Source organism: Xyrauchen texanus, chromosome 34, assembly GCF_025860055.1.
Source record: "Xyrauchen texanus isolate HMW12.3.18 chromosome 34, RBS_HiC_50CHRs, whole genome shotgun sequence".
NCBI lineage: Eukaryota > Metazoa > Chordata > Actinopteri > Cypriniformes > Catostomidae > Xyrauchen > Xyrauchen texanus.
In genome coordinates this window covers 14454908-14473196 of record NC_068309.1, presented here as the reverse complement: position 1 = coordinate 14473196, position 18289 = coordinate 14454908, and the positions used below count along the sequence as shown (strand labels likewise).

At 37.7% G+C, this 18289-nt stretch overlaps 1 protein-coding gene and 1 long non-coding RNA gene across 2 annotated transcripts; one reads left to right on the top strand and one right to left on the bottom strand.

Moving 5' to 3' along the window:
* Window positions 1–361: 361 nt before the first annotated feature.
* LOC127628226 (WD repeat-containing protein 5) lies at window positions 362–17225 on the top strand. The gene is made up of 14 exons (XM_052104997.1): window positions 362–637; window positions 1337–1527; window positions 1707–1815; window positions 1899–1972; window positions 2064–2153; window positions 2385–2474; window positions 7133–7216; window positions 7353–7408; window positions 7503–7549; window positions 13970–14045; window positions 14153–14186; window positions 14265–14339; window positions 14559–14646; window positions 14807–17225. The coding sequence occupies exons 2-14, from the start codon at window positions 1447–1449 to the stop codon at window positions 14905–14907; spliced, it is 1005 nt and encodes a 334-aa protein (XP_051960957.1). The 5' UTR covers window positions 362–637; window positions 1337–1446; the 3' UTR covers window positions 14908–17225.
* On the bottom strand, window positions 2010–18118 carry LOC127628228 (uncharacterized). Its single transcript, XR_007968620.1, has 4 exons — window positions 17980–18118; window positions 17565–17703; window positions 10769–11023; window positions 2010–2151 (listed from the first exon to the last, which is right to left on the bottom strand). It is a non-coding gene; the product is annotated as an uncharacterized LOC127628228 (long non-coding RNA).
* Window positions 18119–18289: the final 171 nt, after the last annotated feature.

Genomic DNA, 18289 nt, shown 5'->3' with positions numbered 1-18289 from the left:
TTATTTATAATTGTATTATTTATTTTAAGGCACAATTTACATGAATCTTCTTCATTAAATCACACTATTATGACATTACATTACAGCTTATTTTTTCTGTGAAAGCATACATTTGTGTAAAGCTGCTTTTAAATTATGTGTATAAAAATGACTTGACTTGGAATAATAACATTTTAAAAAGGGAAAGGAGTGGAAATGGTTTATATATATATATAACTATAACTATATATATAATTAACTTTATAACAATCAAAACTACTTTCATTGAGATCTGCATATACGAGAACAAATAACAGAGTGTATGAGTCCCTAAAAAGAAAGCATCATGTATATTACTGTAAGTGATGTTGGTGCCTTTCATAAACATTACGGTTTTACTTTTGGCGTTGAAAAAAGGTCCCTCTCGAGTCATCATTGTGCTTTGTGCATGCGCAGTCGCTGTCACTGCCACATTACCGCCTGAGCCTGCAGTGGAGTGGCGCTCATCCACTACCATAGACTACAGGACGGATCACTTGCACACTTCATGATCAAAACGGGCTGTCGCATTGTTAATAAATAAATCTCTTTACAGACAGAACTGCGGTCTTATCTCAGAATCCGAAAGCAGCTCTTATTACCCCCTGAGTAGTCGCCGGTGAGTGATTTTTGTCGCTGCTTTTGTTGTCTGAATGTATGGGGCATGTGTGCAGAGAAAAGAGATCAATCAATCCGTAATTCATTTATTTTATGGGGGATGGGACGGATCACTGAGTGAAACGCGCCAAAACCCTGAAATAAGACGTAAAGACGTGTAAATTGTATGTAAAGTGCATTTTGGCATAGATTTGCAGATGATCCATCGTTTCTCTGAGGCCCTGCGTCTTTCACATAGCCGAACAGCTAACCTGCTAACAGTCGATGTGGTACAGTGGTGTTTTCACTGATGTCCCCTCTGACACATACAAGACCTCTTTAAATGATATCTAGGTTTTAGCTTCAGTGTTTATCCAGATGATTTATGTGTGTGATTGTTTCTGCAGAGTAAATATCTCATGGAGATGAGACGAGTTTTGTGATATTGTCATGGTAATTGTAGTCCATATGTTGTTTTCCTCCTCAAACACATGCTAACAACAAAATATTGGGTTTGGGTGGCTAGTATACAGCATTTGCAATGTGCATTTGTCTACACATATCAGCACATATCTCTTTTAAATTGATTAACCAATTCATCAGCTTGCATATTAAAGAGTATAGTGATCCTTTCTCTCACCTTGTTCTTGCCATGAAAAATATTCTTGGATGTAGATATGGCATCAAACAATATAATATGTGTATGTCTTCCCAATTACAGGACTACATCATACCAGCTCCTACAATTACTTCTCAATTTGGTCAACTCTCAATTCGGTCGACAAGCTGACGTGGAACTTCTATAAACCTAATCTCTCCAATTTGGTCACCATGGCAACTGAGGAGAAGAAACCAGACACAGAGGCTACTAAAACACAACCGGCATCAGCTGCCTCTGCCAGCCAAAGTAAGGTAAAGAACACATCCCAAGTCTACAGAGGCCTAACCATAGTGGTTTCTAGCCCGTATACCATTATACTGCCCCAAGCACAACTACCGAGATACGTCTAATATGGTTTGTGAGTATGTCGGTGCTCCTTTACTGTTGCCTTTTATTGAAGCACATTTCATATTTTCTAACGCTTATGTAGTTAGCACCTGCAAAGCCAAACTACACTTTGAAATTCACATTGGCTGGCCATACAAAAGCAGTCTCTTCCGTCAAGTTCAGTCCAAGTGGGGAGTGGCTCGCCAGTTCATGTAAGTAACTTGTAAACTTATATAAACCTAAATTCTGTGACGTTGAACTTGTAGTTGAACAGTAATTTTTTCCCCTCATTCAGCTGCTGATAAGCTGATTAAAATATGGGGAGCATATGATGGGAAGTTCGAGAAGACGATATCTGGACACAAACTTGTGAGTTCTTTAAAAGATCCATGATCTCTGGGTTATGCTGCTGATATTTTATAGAGGGAGTCAAGAGACTTGATTTTTCTCTCATCTGCAGGGCATCTCGGATGTGGCCTGGTCCTCAGACTCCAACCTCCTGGTCTCCGCTTCTGACGACAAGACCCTGAAGATCTGGGATGTGAGCTCTGTAAGTCAGCAGAACATGACAAACTGAGTTTCTGAATATGTAAATGTAAAGCAACTTTTGAGATCAAACACCGTGAATATACAGAGGATTTCTGACTCCTTAACAGCCTTTTATGTTAGAGCTATTATTTGCAGATACACTGTAATAAGAAATTGTTTATGACAGGACAGTTTATCATAATGGTTGTGTTTTTCATAGGCTTTTTCCCTTTCTCTTGTTTTGCATAACCAGGGCAAATGTTTGAAAACGCTGAAGGGCCACAGCAACTATGTCTTTTGTTGCAACTTCAACCCTCAGTCCAATCTCATCGTATCAGGATCTGTAAGTCCATTGGGTTTTGTTTGGTCACCATACTGGCTGTTGTTGCTTGAGACTGATTGTTTACTATTGTTAACAGGAACTAGTCTGCCATTTGTGAACACTTGTTTCTAATGGCTGGTTTATATTATGTTGTTGTTCTTATGATTCTGCCATTTGTGAACACTTGTTTCTAATGGCTGGTTTATTTCATGTTGTTCTTTTTATGATTAGTCTGCATTTACATGGACACCAGAAAGCGGCTTATTTAAAGAAAGTACCTTATTGCGAGAAAGTGGCATTTCCGTTTGCATCCTTTGTATAAGCGCCTTACTCTTTACCCACATATTCACCTTATTTTGCAACGCAGAAGCAGGTGAATGTGTGTAAAGGCGGGTGCACACTGTACGATTTCTAATAGTCCTTTATGATTCTTGCTTGTCAGACTGTACGATATGAACGCATTGATATCGCCATGGCACACTGTGCAACGTTATGTCAGACTGCACGATATACAGTGGGTACGGAAAGTATTCAGACCCCCTTACATTTTTCAATCTTTGTTATATTGCAGCCATTTGCTAAAATCATTTAAGTTCATTTTTTTTCCTCATTATTGTACACACAGCACCCCATATTGACAGAAAAACACAGAATTGTTGACATTTTTGCACATTTATTAAAAAAGAAAAACTGAAATATCACATGTCCTAAGTATTCAGACCCTTTGCTGTGACACTCATATATTTAACTCAGGTGCTGTCCATTTCTTCTGATCATCCTTGAGATGGTTCTACACCTTCAATTGAGTCCAGCTGTGTTTGATTATACTGATTGGACTTGATTAGGAAAGCCACACACCTGTCTATATAAGACCTTACAGCTCACAGAGCAAATGAGAATCATGAGGTCAAAGGAACTGCCTGAAGAGCTCAGAGACAGAATTGTGGCAAGGCACAGATCTGGCCAAGGTTACAAAAAATTTCTGCTGCCCTTAAGGTTCATAAGAGCACAGTGGCCTCCATAATCCTTAAATGGAAGACGTTTGGGATGACCAGAACCCTTCCTAGAGCTGGCCGTCCGGCCAAACTGAGCTATCGGGGGAGAAGAGCCTTGGTGAGAGATGTAAAGAAGAACCCAAAGATCACTGTGGCTGAGCTCCAGAGATGCAGTCGGGAGATGGGAGAAAGTTGTAGTAAGTCAACCATCACTGCAGCCACCCACCAGTCGGGGCTTTATGGCAGAGTGGCCCGACGGAAGCCTCTCCTCAGTGCAAGACACATGAAAGCCCGCATGGAGTTTGCTTAAAAACACCTGAAGGACTCCAAGATGGTGATAAATAAGATTCTCTGGTCTGATGAGACCAAGATAGAACTTTTTGGCCTTAATTCTAAGTGGTATGTGTGGAGAAAACCAGGCACTGCTCATCACCTGTCCAATACAGTCTCAACAGTGAAGCATGGTGGTGGCAGCATCATCCTGTGGGGGTGTTTTTCAGCTGCAGGGACAGGACGACTGGTTGCAATCGAGGGAAAGATGAATGCGGCCAAGTACAGGGATATCCTGGACGAAAACCTTCTCCAGAGTGCTCTGGACCTCAGACTGGGCCGAAGGTTCACCTTCCAACAAGACAATGACCCTAAGCACACCGCTAAAATAACGAAGGAGTGGCTTCACAACAACTCTGTGACTGTTCTTGAATGGCCCAGCCAGAGCCCTGACTTAAACCCAATTGAGCATCTCTGGAGAGACCTGAAAATGGCTGTCCACCAACGTTTACCATCCAACCTGACAGAACTGGAGAGGATCTGCAAGGAGGAATGACAGAGGATACCCAAATCCATTTGTGAAAAACTTGTTGCATCTTTCCCAAAAAGACTCATGGCTGTATTAGATCAAAATGGTGCTTCTACTAAATACTGAACAAAGGGTCTGAATACTTAGGACCATGTGATATTTCAGTTTTTCTTTTTTAATAAATGTGCAAAAATGTCAACAATTCTGTGTTTTTCTGTCAATATGGGTGCTGTGTGTACAATAATGAGGGAAAAAAATTTACTTAAATGATTTCAGCAAATGGCTGCAAACTCACCTAAAGGATTATTAGGAACACCATACTAATACTGTGTTTGACCCCCTTTCGCCTTCAGAACTGCCTTAATTCTACGGGATGGACATGGTCAGAAACAATGCTCAGGTAGGCCGTGGCATTTAAACGATGCCCAATTGGCACTAAGGGGTCTAAAGTGTGCCAAGAAACCATCCCCCACACCATTACACCACCACCACTAGCCTGCACAGTGGTAAGAAGGCATGATGGATCCATGTTCTCATTCTGTTTATGCCAAATTCTGACTCTACCATCTGAATGTCTCAACAGAAATCGAGACTCATCAGACCAGGCAACATTTTTCCAGTCTTCAACTGTCCAATTTTGGTGAGCTCTTGCAAATTGTAGCCTCTTTTTCCTATTTGTAGTGGAGATGAGTGGAACCCGGTGGGGTCTTCTGCTGTTGTAGCCCATCCGCCTCAAGGTTGTGCATGTTGTGGCTTCACAAATGCTTTGCTGCATACCTCGGTTGTAACAAGTGGTTATTTCAGGCAAAGTTGCTCTTCTATCAGCTTGAATCAGTCGGCCCATTCTCCCTCTGACCTCTAGCATCAACAAGGCATTTTCGCCCACAGGACTGCCGCATACTGGATGTTTTTCCCTTGTCACACCATTCTTTGTAAACCCTAGAAATGGTTGTGCGTGAAAATCCCAGTAACTGAGCAGATTGTGAAATACTCAGACCGGCCCGTCTGGCACCAACAACCATGCCACGCTCAAAATTGCTTAAATCGCCTTTCTTTCCCATTCTGACATTCAGTTTGGAGTTCAGGAGATTGTCTTGACCAGGATCACACCCCTAAATGCATTGAAGCAACTGCCATGTGATTGGTTGATTAGATAATTGCATTAATGAGAAATTGAACAGGTGTTCCTAATAATCCTTTAGGTGAGTGTAACAAAGAGTGAAATATTTAAGGGGGTCTGAATACTTTCCGTACCCACTGTACATCGTAGCCGACTGTGGTCCCAATCATCACGATCAGTGAACATGACTCAAGTAATGGGAGTGTTGCGGAATAGAAGTGAAACGGCAAAATTTGCCCACCACGGAGGAGATTTAATTTTTAATTTTTTCTCTGGAAGTCGGGACAAAAGCTTTTCCATTGCTACAATACCACTCCATCACGAGCATAGGCTAACATTTACAAGAAAGATGGATTTGGTCAAATAGGCATAGAATAAGGCTTGATCACAAATACAGACAATTACAGCTGTTGAGATTGAATGCAAATGTGGGAGGTACCCTACAGTAATAATGAGCTACAACAAGCAAATATTCATTGTGTAAATAAAAAGACTTGTGGCACGAAAAATTACAAACATCTCCGTGCACATTGGAGAAACAGTATAGGTGAGTTATAGTACTTCTTTCTCCTCTTTTAGATTAGTAACCTATCGGCCAAGCAAAATTAAGAAAATTCATAAAGGCTGGTAATATACCACGCTTGCAAATTCCCTATGGATGATGCACAAACATGATGTAGATTTCTATAATTGTATCCAACTGTATTTGCCGATTTGGATTAAATCGATCGCATTCTTGAGCTAAAAAATGCTAGACAACAAACACAGTTTAACAGATAGCAAATGTCTCAAGATGCTGTTTAAAGTTCTTTTTAATTAGACCGCATCTAAAAAAATAGATCCTGCACAAGACGCTGAATAAATAAAAACATAGCAAAGCAAAACAAAGACGTTCATCTAGCACTTGTTTACATAAACAAATGGATGGTTGCAAAAGCGTTTGGTGTGAACAGCCCCTTACAGTTGGTGGAGGTACTTGGCCGTTTGGTACTTGCTCTCTTATAAGCTCTCTTGGCCTGGGCTCATAATCTGAGCTGCTTCACCAATGAGTTCAGCCAAAACCCATTGCTATCTGGGAATATTGCTACCCTACATACAACTGTATGGAATAAAAAACAATGTGGTATTTTGCTGTTATTATGAAGTTTGAGTTGGGGATTGTATACTGTGGCATCAGTTCAAGTGTAACAGCATGTGAACTGTGTTTTCCCCCTCATTTTACTTTTGACATGGGTGTGTATAAATGGGTTTAGTTTACGTATAGTGTATGCGCTTTTCCCGCTGTAGTCCCAGAAATGTTGAATTCTTTCTGCTGTGATGGCTTAATGTTGGGCTTCATCCTATGATGTTTGTTATCCAGTCGGTTTTCGCACATTCACACTTCTCAAAAACCTGTAAGAATGCTGCTTATGTGTTTACATGGCCACATAAGCTGCGTTCTTCGGGAGAAAACCAGGTGTGTTAAACCACTCTTAATCCCTTAAGCAGTGTAAAGAAAACGGCTTGCTCATTTACTTCATGTTTCAGAACGGCGCTTTGTACCAAAACCCTGGATAAACTGTTTCCTTTAGTGCATGTAAACGTGGTCAATGATATTGTTAATTTTTGCTACAAATGGTATATTTCCAAATAATGTGTTAAGGATTTTTTAAACGGTTCTGCAATTATGTTGCTGAATAATTTATTCACCAAGGTGAAATTTCTCGTATTGCATAAAATGATGTTAATTCAGACATATGTAAATGTGAACAATTCTCACCTGCAGTTTGACGAGAGCGTGAGGATCTGGGATGTTAAAACGGGGAAATGCCTAAAGACCCTACCCGCACACTCTGACCCTGTCTCGGCAGTAAGTCTTTCTGACCTGAACTGACCCTAGTGTTTCCCATCAGAAAACCTTCACAACTGTGAAATGTGGAAAATAGACTGTATTTAACCATTCCCAGTGACCTTATTAATGTAAAAATCTATTTATTTTGTTTTAGGTTCATTTCAATAGAGATGGCTCATTGATTGTGTCCAGCAGTTATGATGGACTTTGGTGAGTAAACTTGGCCATGAACTTGTTGTTTGAATGATGTATAGAGATCTCAGGTATAAATATCTTACAATTATACACTGTTATTTTTGAACAGTCGTATCTGGGACACAGCATCAGGCCAGTGCCTTAAAACACTCATCGGTAAGTCAACCAGTCATCAACACAAAAGTACATTTTTTAAGTTTTAAAGTTATGGATAGAGCAGCAATCCATATTTAATTGACAGCTAACAAGAGATGTAAATAAATGTGCAGCAAGAAGCCATTATGTATACTATATATACTGTGTGTGTGTGTGTATGTATATTATATACATAATTACTTAAAAAATTGTAGTCGATTCACAGCCCTAGTATGTGTGTGTGTGTGTGTGTGTGTATATATATATATTACAATTTTGTAACTAATTAATTGCACAGGTTTCTGTGATTCATTATGGTACATTAAAATATAATATTTTTATAAATTTAATTTATGCTTTGACTCAATTTATTTTATTTAAATTTGTACGGTACATTTAGTTAATTGGACACATTTTTACAGGTATAAATCTTTGATACAAGTAAATGCATACATGCCTTTAAAATTAGTTGGCCATGCATTAATAAAAAGTTGGGAAAAATTTTCTGGCTTTTTACAGTGGCCTTTTTTAATAATATAATCGATTGGGCATACTCAATTCATATCAAGATTTATTGGTATGGCAACTGAAGTGGACATTGCCAATCCATTATAAGACACTGTGCATACAGATATAAAACAAATTGAATGCTGAAGTTTAATTAGCTGAATTTAAAATTCCTAAACATTTATATTTTTTGGCTGCTGTTAAGTCTCTATCACGCACATGCTGGGTCTCTCTCGTGCAATTTCGCTTTTGACACTGGTGAGAACACTTTATGTCAGTGAAAGAGTGTTTACAGGTGATAAGCAAGCAGTGCTGGGCAGTAACATTATATGTAATCTGGATTACTTAATCATATTAAAAGATCAAGTACTTTTAAATGGGATTAAATTACATTATTACATATTAACAAGATAACGGCAGTTAATTGTTAATAATCATTTTAAAAATTTATAATTTTCATATCAATGTCATCATATTCTTACCCCGAAGTGCAATAGTCTCAGAGATGACATTTTAAGCATGTGCTCCTTTTACGTAACAACAGGAATATTACTAAGTAGTAAAGGTTAAAAGTAAGCGTTTAAGTAAGCAAGCTGTTAGCTTTGAACTAGCATTGTCATTTCTGTTGATTTCAGGTTCATTACGGTTTGTTCATGTAAAAATTATTTTGTTTTAAGCACTTAAATTGAACTAGATATGTATTAAATATATATATATATTCTTACTACCTCACCAATGGTGTGCAGCTCACACATTAAATTTAATTGCTTCAAAGGATCTAGTGGATGCCATCTCTAAGTGTCCTGCCCACAGGGTACACAATAGTTCAGCTGCAAAATGTGCAGCAATTCAGAACTAAGTCCATCACTCTACTGTTGACACAATTGTTCCTTGTCTGACTCGTTGGAATTATGCCATTTAAACATATTCTGCTCTTTTAGAATATTCCGGCTGTTCAAAAGATAATATCTTGCACCTCATCTTTAGAATAGGCGATGGATTATCAGTAAGGGTTAAAAGTGTTTCAGTGTTTTTAGATGAAAGCTTTTAACAAGGTAACGTTGTTTTTATTTATTTATTTTTTATCATTAATGTTTGTAATGCTGATAATGTTTTATGCACTTAAAATTAACTTGATGTCTCAAGTGTTTTACATTTCTAAACTTTGGCCATGTACTGTCATTACTGTTAGATTTATTGTTAATTTTCCTGTGGCCGATTTGTTTCTTGAGGGAGCCAAGAATCGCCTGCTAGCATGTGAAGCTTATGAGACATGTAAACAACCAGTCATGGTTAGTTTTGTTGTTATGTGCCAGTATGTTTATACAGTAATAGACCAGTGTGCAACACGGTGTCATTTAAACAATCCGGATATCAGAGCCGCAGCAGACGCGTTTGAGCTCATAATGTTAACGTGCTCGCCTGTTTCATTCTCCCTATCTCTTCTAAACAGTTCCCTGTAACTTTTAACTTTCTTGTCTAATGATAAAAATGCAAATATCAATAAAACTAATATCATATACCGTCTGTAAATATGCACATATCTCGTTTAAACAGATGTAATAAACCAAACTCAAACAACTCCAGCAGATCCATCATCCTGAGGAGCGCTCATATACAGTTGATGTCAGAAGTTTACATACACCTTAGACAAATACATTTAAACTCAGTTTTTCACAATTCCTGACATTTAATCGTAGAAAACATTCCCTGTCTTAGGTCAGTTAGGATCACTATATTTTAAGAATGTGAATAATAGTAGAGTAAATTATTTATTTCAGCTTTTATTTCTTTCATCACATTTCCAGTGTGTCGGAAGTTTATATACACTTTGTTAGTATTTGGTAGCATTGCCTTTTTATATTGTTTAAATTGGGTCAAACATTTTGGGTAGCCTTACTCAAGCTTCTCACAATAAGTTGCTGGAATTTTGACCCACTCCTCCAGACAGAACCGGTGTAACAGACAGATTTGTAGGCCTCCTTGCTCGCACATCCCTTGACTTTGTTGTCCTTAACCCATTTTGCCACAACTTTTGGAGGTATGCTTGGGGTCATTGTCCATTTGGAAGACCCATTGCGACCACGCTTTAACTTCCTGGCTGATGTCTTGAGATGTTGCTTCAATATATCCACATTATTTTCCTTCCTCATGATGCCATCTATATTGTGAAGTGCACCAGTGGATGTCCATCATTTATTTTCTGAGGTCTTGGCTGATTTCTTTTGATTATCCCATGATGTCAAGCAAAGAGGCACTGAGTTCGAAGGTAGGCCTTAAAATGCATTCACAGGTACACCTCAATTGACTCCAGTTAGCCTATCTGAAGCTAAATGCCTAAAGGCTTGACATACTTTTCTGGTATTTCTAAGCTGCCTAAAGGCACAGTTAACTTGTCAACTTCTGACCCACTAGAATTTTTATATAGTCAATTAAAAGTAAAACATCTGTTTGTAAACAACTGGAGAAATTATTCATGTCATGCACAAAGTAGGTGTCCTAAACGAGGAGTAAGACTTAACTCCTGTGGAGTTAATGTCTTACACCTAAGTGTATGTAAACTTCTGACTTCAACTGTATATTCCTCTGAAGCACATATTCTAACAGTCTCACATTAACAGTTCCCAGTATCTTTTCTAATGATAAAAGCCAAATATCAATAAAACTCGTATTACAGTGTATACCATTTGCAAATATGCAGGTATCTCATTTAAACAGATGTCATTCACGAACCTCATGAAAATCCAGTGTTTTCTTCCCGTCAAGCGCTCATCTAACATCTTCCTCTGAAGCGCGTATTCCATCAGCCAGAAACAAAAACGTCAGGATCAGGATCAAAAGTTCCTCTGATTCATGATGGTCAGTCTGTGTCAATCCAAGTAGGCGATCCAGGCCGTTTAAACTGTCAGGTGATTGAGACTTGCGGTGGATCCGCAGGAGTATGTGAGTGCAACTTCAAGGCTGCGTCGAAAACAAGGAAAATGATGCCTATGGAGGTAGGATGAAAAATAAAGTGCTTTTCAAACAGTTCAAAGACCAGTTTCCTTAAGAGTTCCATTATTCAGAACAGATGTCAATTAAGCCATTATCTGATAAGGTAGCAAGTCAGCTACCAACTATTCTGATGCATCTCAAAGTAAAAGCACTTCACGTGTGCTATAAGTAAATGTCTTATTCACTATATACTGTATGTACAATGGGTTAATTTGGTATTTTTTGAGAAAATGCGATTGCTAACGTGGACATGCCATCCATTGTTGCTGAACTACTGTGTGTACTGTTATTTCCTTCTTCCTGAAATATTAACAATTTCTACATGTGCAAATAAATTACATTTGATGACTAAACAGAAATCAGAAAAAACTGCTATCTACCATTTAAAACACAATATTATTTTTTAGTTTTGTGTGAAATTGAGTAAATGTAGTGCAAAAATTTTTATTTTTTTTAACAATTTTATGTTCATTATTTAATATATTATATTGTGTGATATAGTGGCATTGTATTGGCCTATCAGCCACCCTGTTCTCTGGACATCGGCCATTAAAAAAAACCCATATCGGTGCACTGTTCTAATGTGCAGCAACACCTTCATGGTTGAGTCATGAGAAGAAAATCTTTCCTGCATCCTCGCCACAAAATTCAGTGTATGAAGTTTGCAAATGAACATCTAAACAAGCCTGATGCATTTTGAAAACAAGTCCTGTGGACTGAAGTTAAAATATAATTTTTTTGGCCTCAATGAGCAAAGGTGAAGATGAAAAGAGGATTGCTTCTACAACAGGATAAGAGGCGCAAGCTGAAGGTTTAGCCCTGGCCCTCACAGTCCCCCAAACTAAGCATAAAAAAACAGCAAATCTGTGGATGGACCTCAAAAGAGCAGTGTATGCAAGATGGCCAAAGAATCTCACAGAACTAGAAGCCTTTTGCAAGGAAGAATGAGCAAAAATCCTCCAAACAAGAATTTAAAGACACTTAGCTGGCTACAAAAAGCATATTCAAGCTTTGATACTTGTCAAAGGGGGTGTTAAGTGTTGACCATGCAGGGTGACCAAACTTTTACTTTGGGCCCTTTTCCTTTTTTGTTATTTTGAAACTGTAAAAGATGGAAATAAAAAACAATATTGCTTAAAATATTAAATACATTTTTCATCTTTAAGTTTTTGCCTTTTGGAAATCCAGTCATATTTTACTCGTTTAGCTATTCACAGCAACAGAAATTTTGGTTTGGTTTGTTACGGTTTTAGGATCACAGTTTTGGTACGGCTCAGTATTTATGTTGGGGGTATTACTGCCAAATCCAAAGTAAAAATATTCTATTTGGTAACAGACACTTCAAGAGATTTGCCCTCACTACAAATCACCATCCATCCATCCATCGTCAACCGCTTATCCTGTGTACAGGGTCGCGGGGGGCTGGAGCCTATCCCAGCTAACATTGGGCGAAAGGCGGGGGACACCATGGACAGGTCGCCAGTCCATTGCAGTCTACAAATCACCATGGTTTTATATTTGTATCTGTAGTAAAATCATAGTAACCACAAATTTAACATGGTTATTGTCATGGTTACAATACTATATTAAAATCATGGTTACTATATGGAAACTACAGTATTACTATTGTAAAACAATGGTTAATTGTATCAAAATTATGATTTCTGCCAAGAAAACAATGGTTATAGCAGTCAATGTTACTTGAGTCATGTTACTACAATATTACTATAGAAAAACCATTGTTAATTTTCGTTAGGGTCCTTAACTAAAAAAATAACTTTCTCTTGTTACTATCTCAACATTTTAACTTAATACCTGCATCATTACGCTACATGCATCAACATAAAATGCATTTTAAACTTAACTCAATGTATATTCAACATTCAGAATCTGTCACTATAGAAGAAATAAACTATTAAACTGAATACAAGAATGGATGATGTAACGGGACTCGAGTATTTTAATCATACGTGGAAATCCCACATCTTCATCAATGGAGTAAGGGCATCATAACTTTTGCCATGAACACTCCAAGTGCTTTAGTTCTTGTTTGATGTCTGTCCAAACTAGAGTGTCTGCTTAAAGACAGAAAGGGAGTGTGCCTGTGTGCAGTTTGGGGTTCACCTGCGGCTATGTGTGCACTGCACGCTATATATCCTTGGGTGATGTTAGCATAAATAGCTAATCAAATATTGGTGTATTACCAGTATATGGCACTTGCGTCGAGTGATGTATTAATAAGTGCCAGTTTTTTTGAAGTTTTTTGACAATTACAGTAATTAACTGCATAAAGAAAAAGTTCCCAGACAGGAGACTTAAATGACACAGGAGCTTCTCCGATTGCCATTTTGCCAACTAATGTTTGCAGAACTGTGATATCAACTGATTTAACATACTAACAGTTAATGGGACAGCTTCTCTCTATAGAACGTCAACCCATGTGAAACACAGGTGGAGTGTGTCCATCTACAGAGCCATACAGGTGCATTAGCGGAGGTTACAACTGCGCATGTCTATTTGCCGCTTTATTTTTATCACCGGACTGTATGATCCAGATGCGTTATTAAAATGCTTATCAAACATTGGAAAACCGTACAGTTAGGCATATAGCAGTGCCATTTTGTGGCCCATTCTGCATAACGCGGTGGCTCATTTCATCTTATCGTGGCCCATTTGCCCCATTTCGTCCAGCGCCAGTTCGGCCCCAAACTTTTTTGCTTCAATAAGTTATTTTATAATTTTAAAATCTGTATTTTGTGTTGTATTTTGCCTGTTTTATGTTAGATTTTGTTTGAATTTTTGAAGCAATTTAGTATGACTCTCACAAAAACAGAAGAAATCAGGATAGGGCCAAATACTTTTCCACAGCTGTGTGTGTGTGTGTGTGTGTGTGTGTGTGTGTGTGTGTGTGTGTAATATAACTATGCACATATTTCTCAGATGATGACAACCCACCTGTGTCATTTGTGAAGTTCTCTCCCAATGGCAAATACATCTTGGCAGCCACACTGGATAAGTGAGCCATAGACTTTCTGTTGTTCTGAGCCTTTTAAGCTGTTTTGAAACCATGTGTAGTTGTCCGTGGCCTTTTGAAAATAAATATGTGTTTTCTTTCTATTTTAGCACTTTGAAGCTTTGGGACTACAGCAAAGGAAAGGTAAAAAAAAAAAATGTTTTTGTTTGTTTTTAAATAAATTAAAACAATGCTTAATTGGCATGCTTCTCATCTGTTTAGTGTTTGAAAACATACACCGGTCATAAAAACGAGAAGTACTGCATATTTGCAAATTTCTCCGTCACTGGTGGAAAGGTATGTATTCTTCAAACTATACTAACTTGTTGTTAGGCACATCACACCAATTACAGACAGTAAACATGCTTATAATTTAAATGATCATTCCCTGTAGTACAAAATGATTGTAAATTAAAAAATATATATTATTATAAATGTATTATACACAATATAAATGAGGTACAACTGCTAATGCATTGAAGGAAGGGTTTTTAAAAGTTGTTTTCCTTGTCTCAGTGGATTGTGTCTGGCTCAGAGGACAACATGGTCTATATCTGGAACCTTCAAACCAAGGAGATCGTACAAAAACTACAGGGGCACACAGGTAGGGGGTTATATATTTGATGTTGCCGAAGTCACATGTCACTCATCACAGCTGGTCAGGTCAAAAACTGCTTTGTCATTTAGGCATGTAAAAAGGCACAAGTCACGCATGATCTAATAGCTTTAGAAAATATTCTTATCTCATATCTATTTCCATCTAGATGTGGTTATCTCAACCGCCTGCCACCCTACAGAAAACATCATTGCATCAGCAGCACTAGAAAATGACAAAACGATCAAACTTTGGAAGAGCGATTGCTAAGCCTAAAGCTTATTTTACTTTATTGTTATTTTTTTAATTTTGTACTGTTCATTGGCGGGGGGGGTTATTTTGAAATGTCACGCTGGTCCGCTCATTCTGACATCAAGGCTTGGAAAGAGGACTGCAACGTGCCCAACCCAGAGATACCCACTCCTAAACCAGCAACCCCTTTTCTCAGCTCACGTGCACTAAAATTTCACTTTCTCCCTGCCTTACGTAAGCCCTCGTTCATCTTCAGTTTAAGCCAGCATTTCCACTGCTCACATCCAGCAAACTTATGAACTGTTGGCTTGACCTGTAAATCAAAGCAGCTTTGTTTCTTCACCGATCTATTAGAACAATGCAAGCTTTCCTGTCTTGTTTTTGTTTGTTTTTTCTGCTTTGTAAGATGTAGAGTGACACTTTTTGTCCAATGGTGAATTGTATACTACTTCAAGCCAGGAAAAAAGCCTTGGGCACAAGCCTTGGTCGACTTAAAGTGGCCATTTTAACACAATGTTCTGAGAATTACAAATTTGTTTCTGTATATGTGGCATTCCCAAGGTAATTGTATATGAGGGTTTTAAAGCTCCAGTCCATCATTTGCCTAAAAGAATGTTCTAAGCCTGGAGTGGGTGTCCCAAATACCAACAAAATTGTTACTTGACAATGTCAAATCAAAACTCCACACATGAAATGTGTTGTCTGGTTGGGATGTGCTTAGAATGGTGCCACTCCACTATTTCACATATTTCTGTACAGCACAAAACATGTGAATGTTAAAGCAGCAATTAAACGATTCATTATGTTATAGGTGCAAAGCTAGTTGTCAGACATTATTTATGGTTTTCAGTGGCTTAATGTTGTCTAGGCAGTGCTAACAATACAACTACTTTCTCTTTGGTCATAGAGGCTTATTGCAGTTAAGTATATGCCAAAAGTAGATTAGGGAAAATTCACTATATTCCTGCAGCTCTGTTTCTGTAAATATATCTTCTTAACACACATTATCAAAGATCCACAGTTCGTCAGTTTTGGTGCTTATGAGAAATTAAACTGTATTATAGATCGGGGATGAAGTGGTTTGGTCAAAGCTTAAAAGGATAGGTCAGCCAAAAATGAACATGCTGCTATCATTTACTCATCCTCATGTTGTTCTAAACCTGTATGAGTGGCTTTATGCTGTGGAAATTCTGGTTTGGAACAACATGATGGTAAGTAAGAAATGATCAAATTATTCCTTTTAAAGATATAGAGTTCTTCATCGTTGATGAGTATTATTAAATGCAAATTGTAGAGATTGAGGGCTCACAATTGACATTAGGAACCTTAATAGATTACAAGTATCTATTTTAAGTCACAGTCAATTCTTATAATGAAACATCTTACCTTTTTACTTGCACAGTAATGACCTTATAAATTGGTTTAAAAAAACACTGTCTCCAACTGTTGTTATTTGGTTTCGATTACTCAACATAAGCAAGGTTTGTGGGAGGAAGAGGACTGTTTTGTACCAATCATGCCATAACCTTATATCTTGTGACCAAATGCAGTGTTTGGGTGTTAGAGCCTTGATATGTTTTATGTACCTTACGTTTTGGACATTACTTGCAGCTTATCTGTTCTTTGAAATGTTTACCTCTGTTCTGTGGTCTTATTAACTGTGTCTCAAGTAGCTGATAGTACAGTGTTTTTTTTTTTTTTACACCTGCTTAACATGGATGACGGTTTGGTATTAAACCAGCCACTGGACTCTCTCTGTTCCTTTGTTCTTGGTTGGATTTTTAGTGCACTGCAGTGATTTCAAGGGCCGCATGAGGAATTCTATCTGTATTGCATTGTCACTTTGGACTTGACCTGTGACTCAATAAAAAAATTTTTTTTACCTGTATGTGTTGTCATTAAAACCATACCATGCAAATAATTACAACATAGTTGACTTTATATTTATCTGAAATGGGTAATGCATGCATACATGCACCTTTGGTTAAAATAGTGCAGTGCACATAGACTGGCATGTTCTGTGAACATTCATGAAGAGAGCTTTTCTAATGCCACAAGTTTATCAGCTTATACTATAAATAAAAAGATTTAAAATATACATTAACTCAAAAGAGTTTTTGGACACTTGAGTCAAAATGAATTTCATTGCATTACATAACATTACATTGAACCATGTGGCGTCTGCAAACAAATAATTCTAGAACTTTTCAGAAGTAACTTTTTACTTTCATTGACTTTTGCTCATGTCAGTGTTTCTATGGACATGTTCCACAACCAGAAAATGTAGAAATTGTTATCATTTTAAACCTAATACACTTCTTTTGTGAAATATTTTGCTTTGAAAGTATGTTTGTGCTATATATCTGCAAAATAAAACTTGATATATAATACACAGAAATTCGTACTTTTTTTTTTTTTTTTTTTATCTACCAAATATATTTTCAGGACCTCTGTATTTGTGTCCCAGCTTTGAAAGCCAATAACTTAAAAAAAAAAATATATATATATATATATATATATATATATATATATATATATATATATATATATATTTTATGATAGAAATGTTAGGTTCTTTTTGTAAAGGCTAAAGGGATTGACAACTGTCCTACCCTATTACAATGCTTAAAGGGCTAGTTCGCCCAAAAATGAAAATTCTCTCATCATTTACTCACCCTCATGCCATCCCAGATGTGTACAACTTTCTTACGTTCAAGCGAAAACTCGTTATGTTTCGCTTCAACAGGACTCCCAAATGCAGGAATGTCTGTGACCTCTTCTCCATTATGAATGTGTGTCTTCCGCCCAAGGGACCTTTGCGAAAAGAGTCGGTAGGTGTATAAGTGTAACATTCTCTGCCAAAACGAGTAGTTTTAAGCGGCAAGTGAGATACTGGATTCAATATAATGTTATCAGAATGATTTTGGACGGGTGCCAGACTGCCAGTTCAAATATAGAAACCAATGATTGACAGAATGTCCCGTCACCCGTCGCAGCTCTTAAGGACAAAAACTCTGATTAACATACAAAAGATAACTTTTATTGCACGTCGTTTGGTGTCTGAGTAGGACATGGTGTGACTGTAGCTACCTTCAGCCCATTCGCTGTTTGATGGAGGACTCTGGTTCAAACCAATAAGGCTTGAAATGCATCTATTTTTCGACTGCAAACACTTCAGGCACTTTGTAAGTTCTCTTCTCTGGTTTGTGTGCATCCATGTTGTGTTTTCTGTTGAAGCGAGAGAGAAAAAACTAGTTTTCGCTTGAACTCCCCATCTCACGAGGAGCTGCAGTCAGTGTTCTGCCCTCATGCAGAGAGCTCTAAAACTCGCGTGCAGTATGTCTCATGAACGCGCACAGGAGACCAACGTAGATTTTAACTAAATAATACATTCGATTTC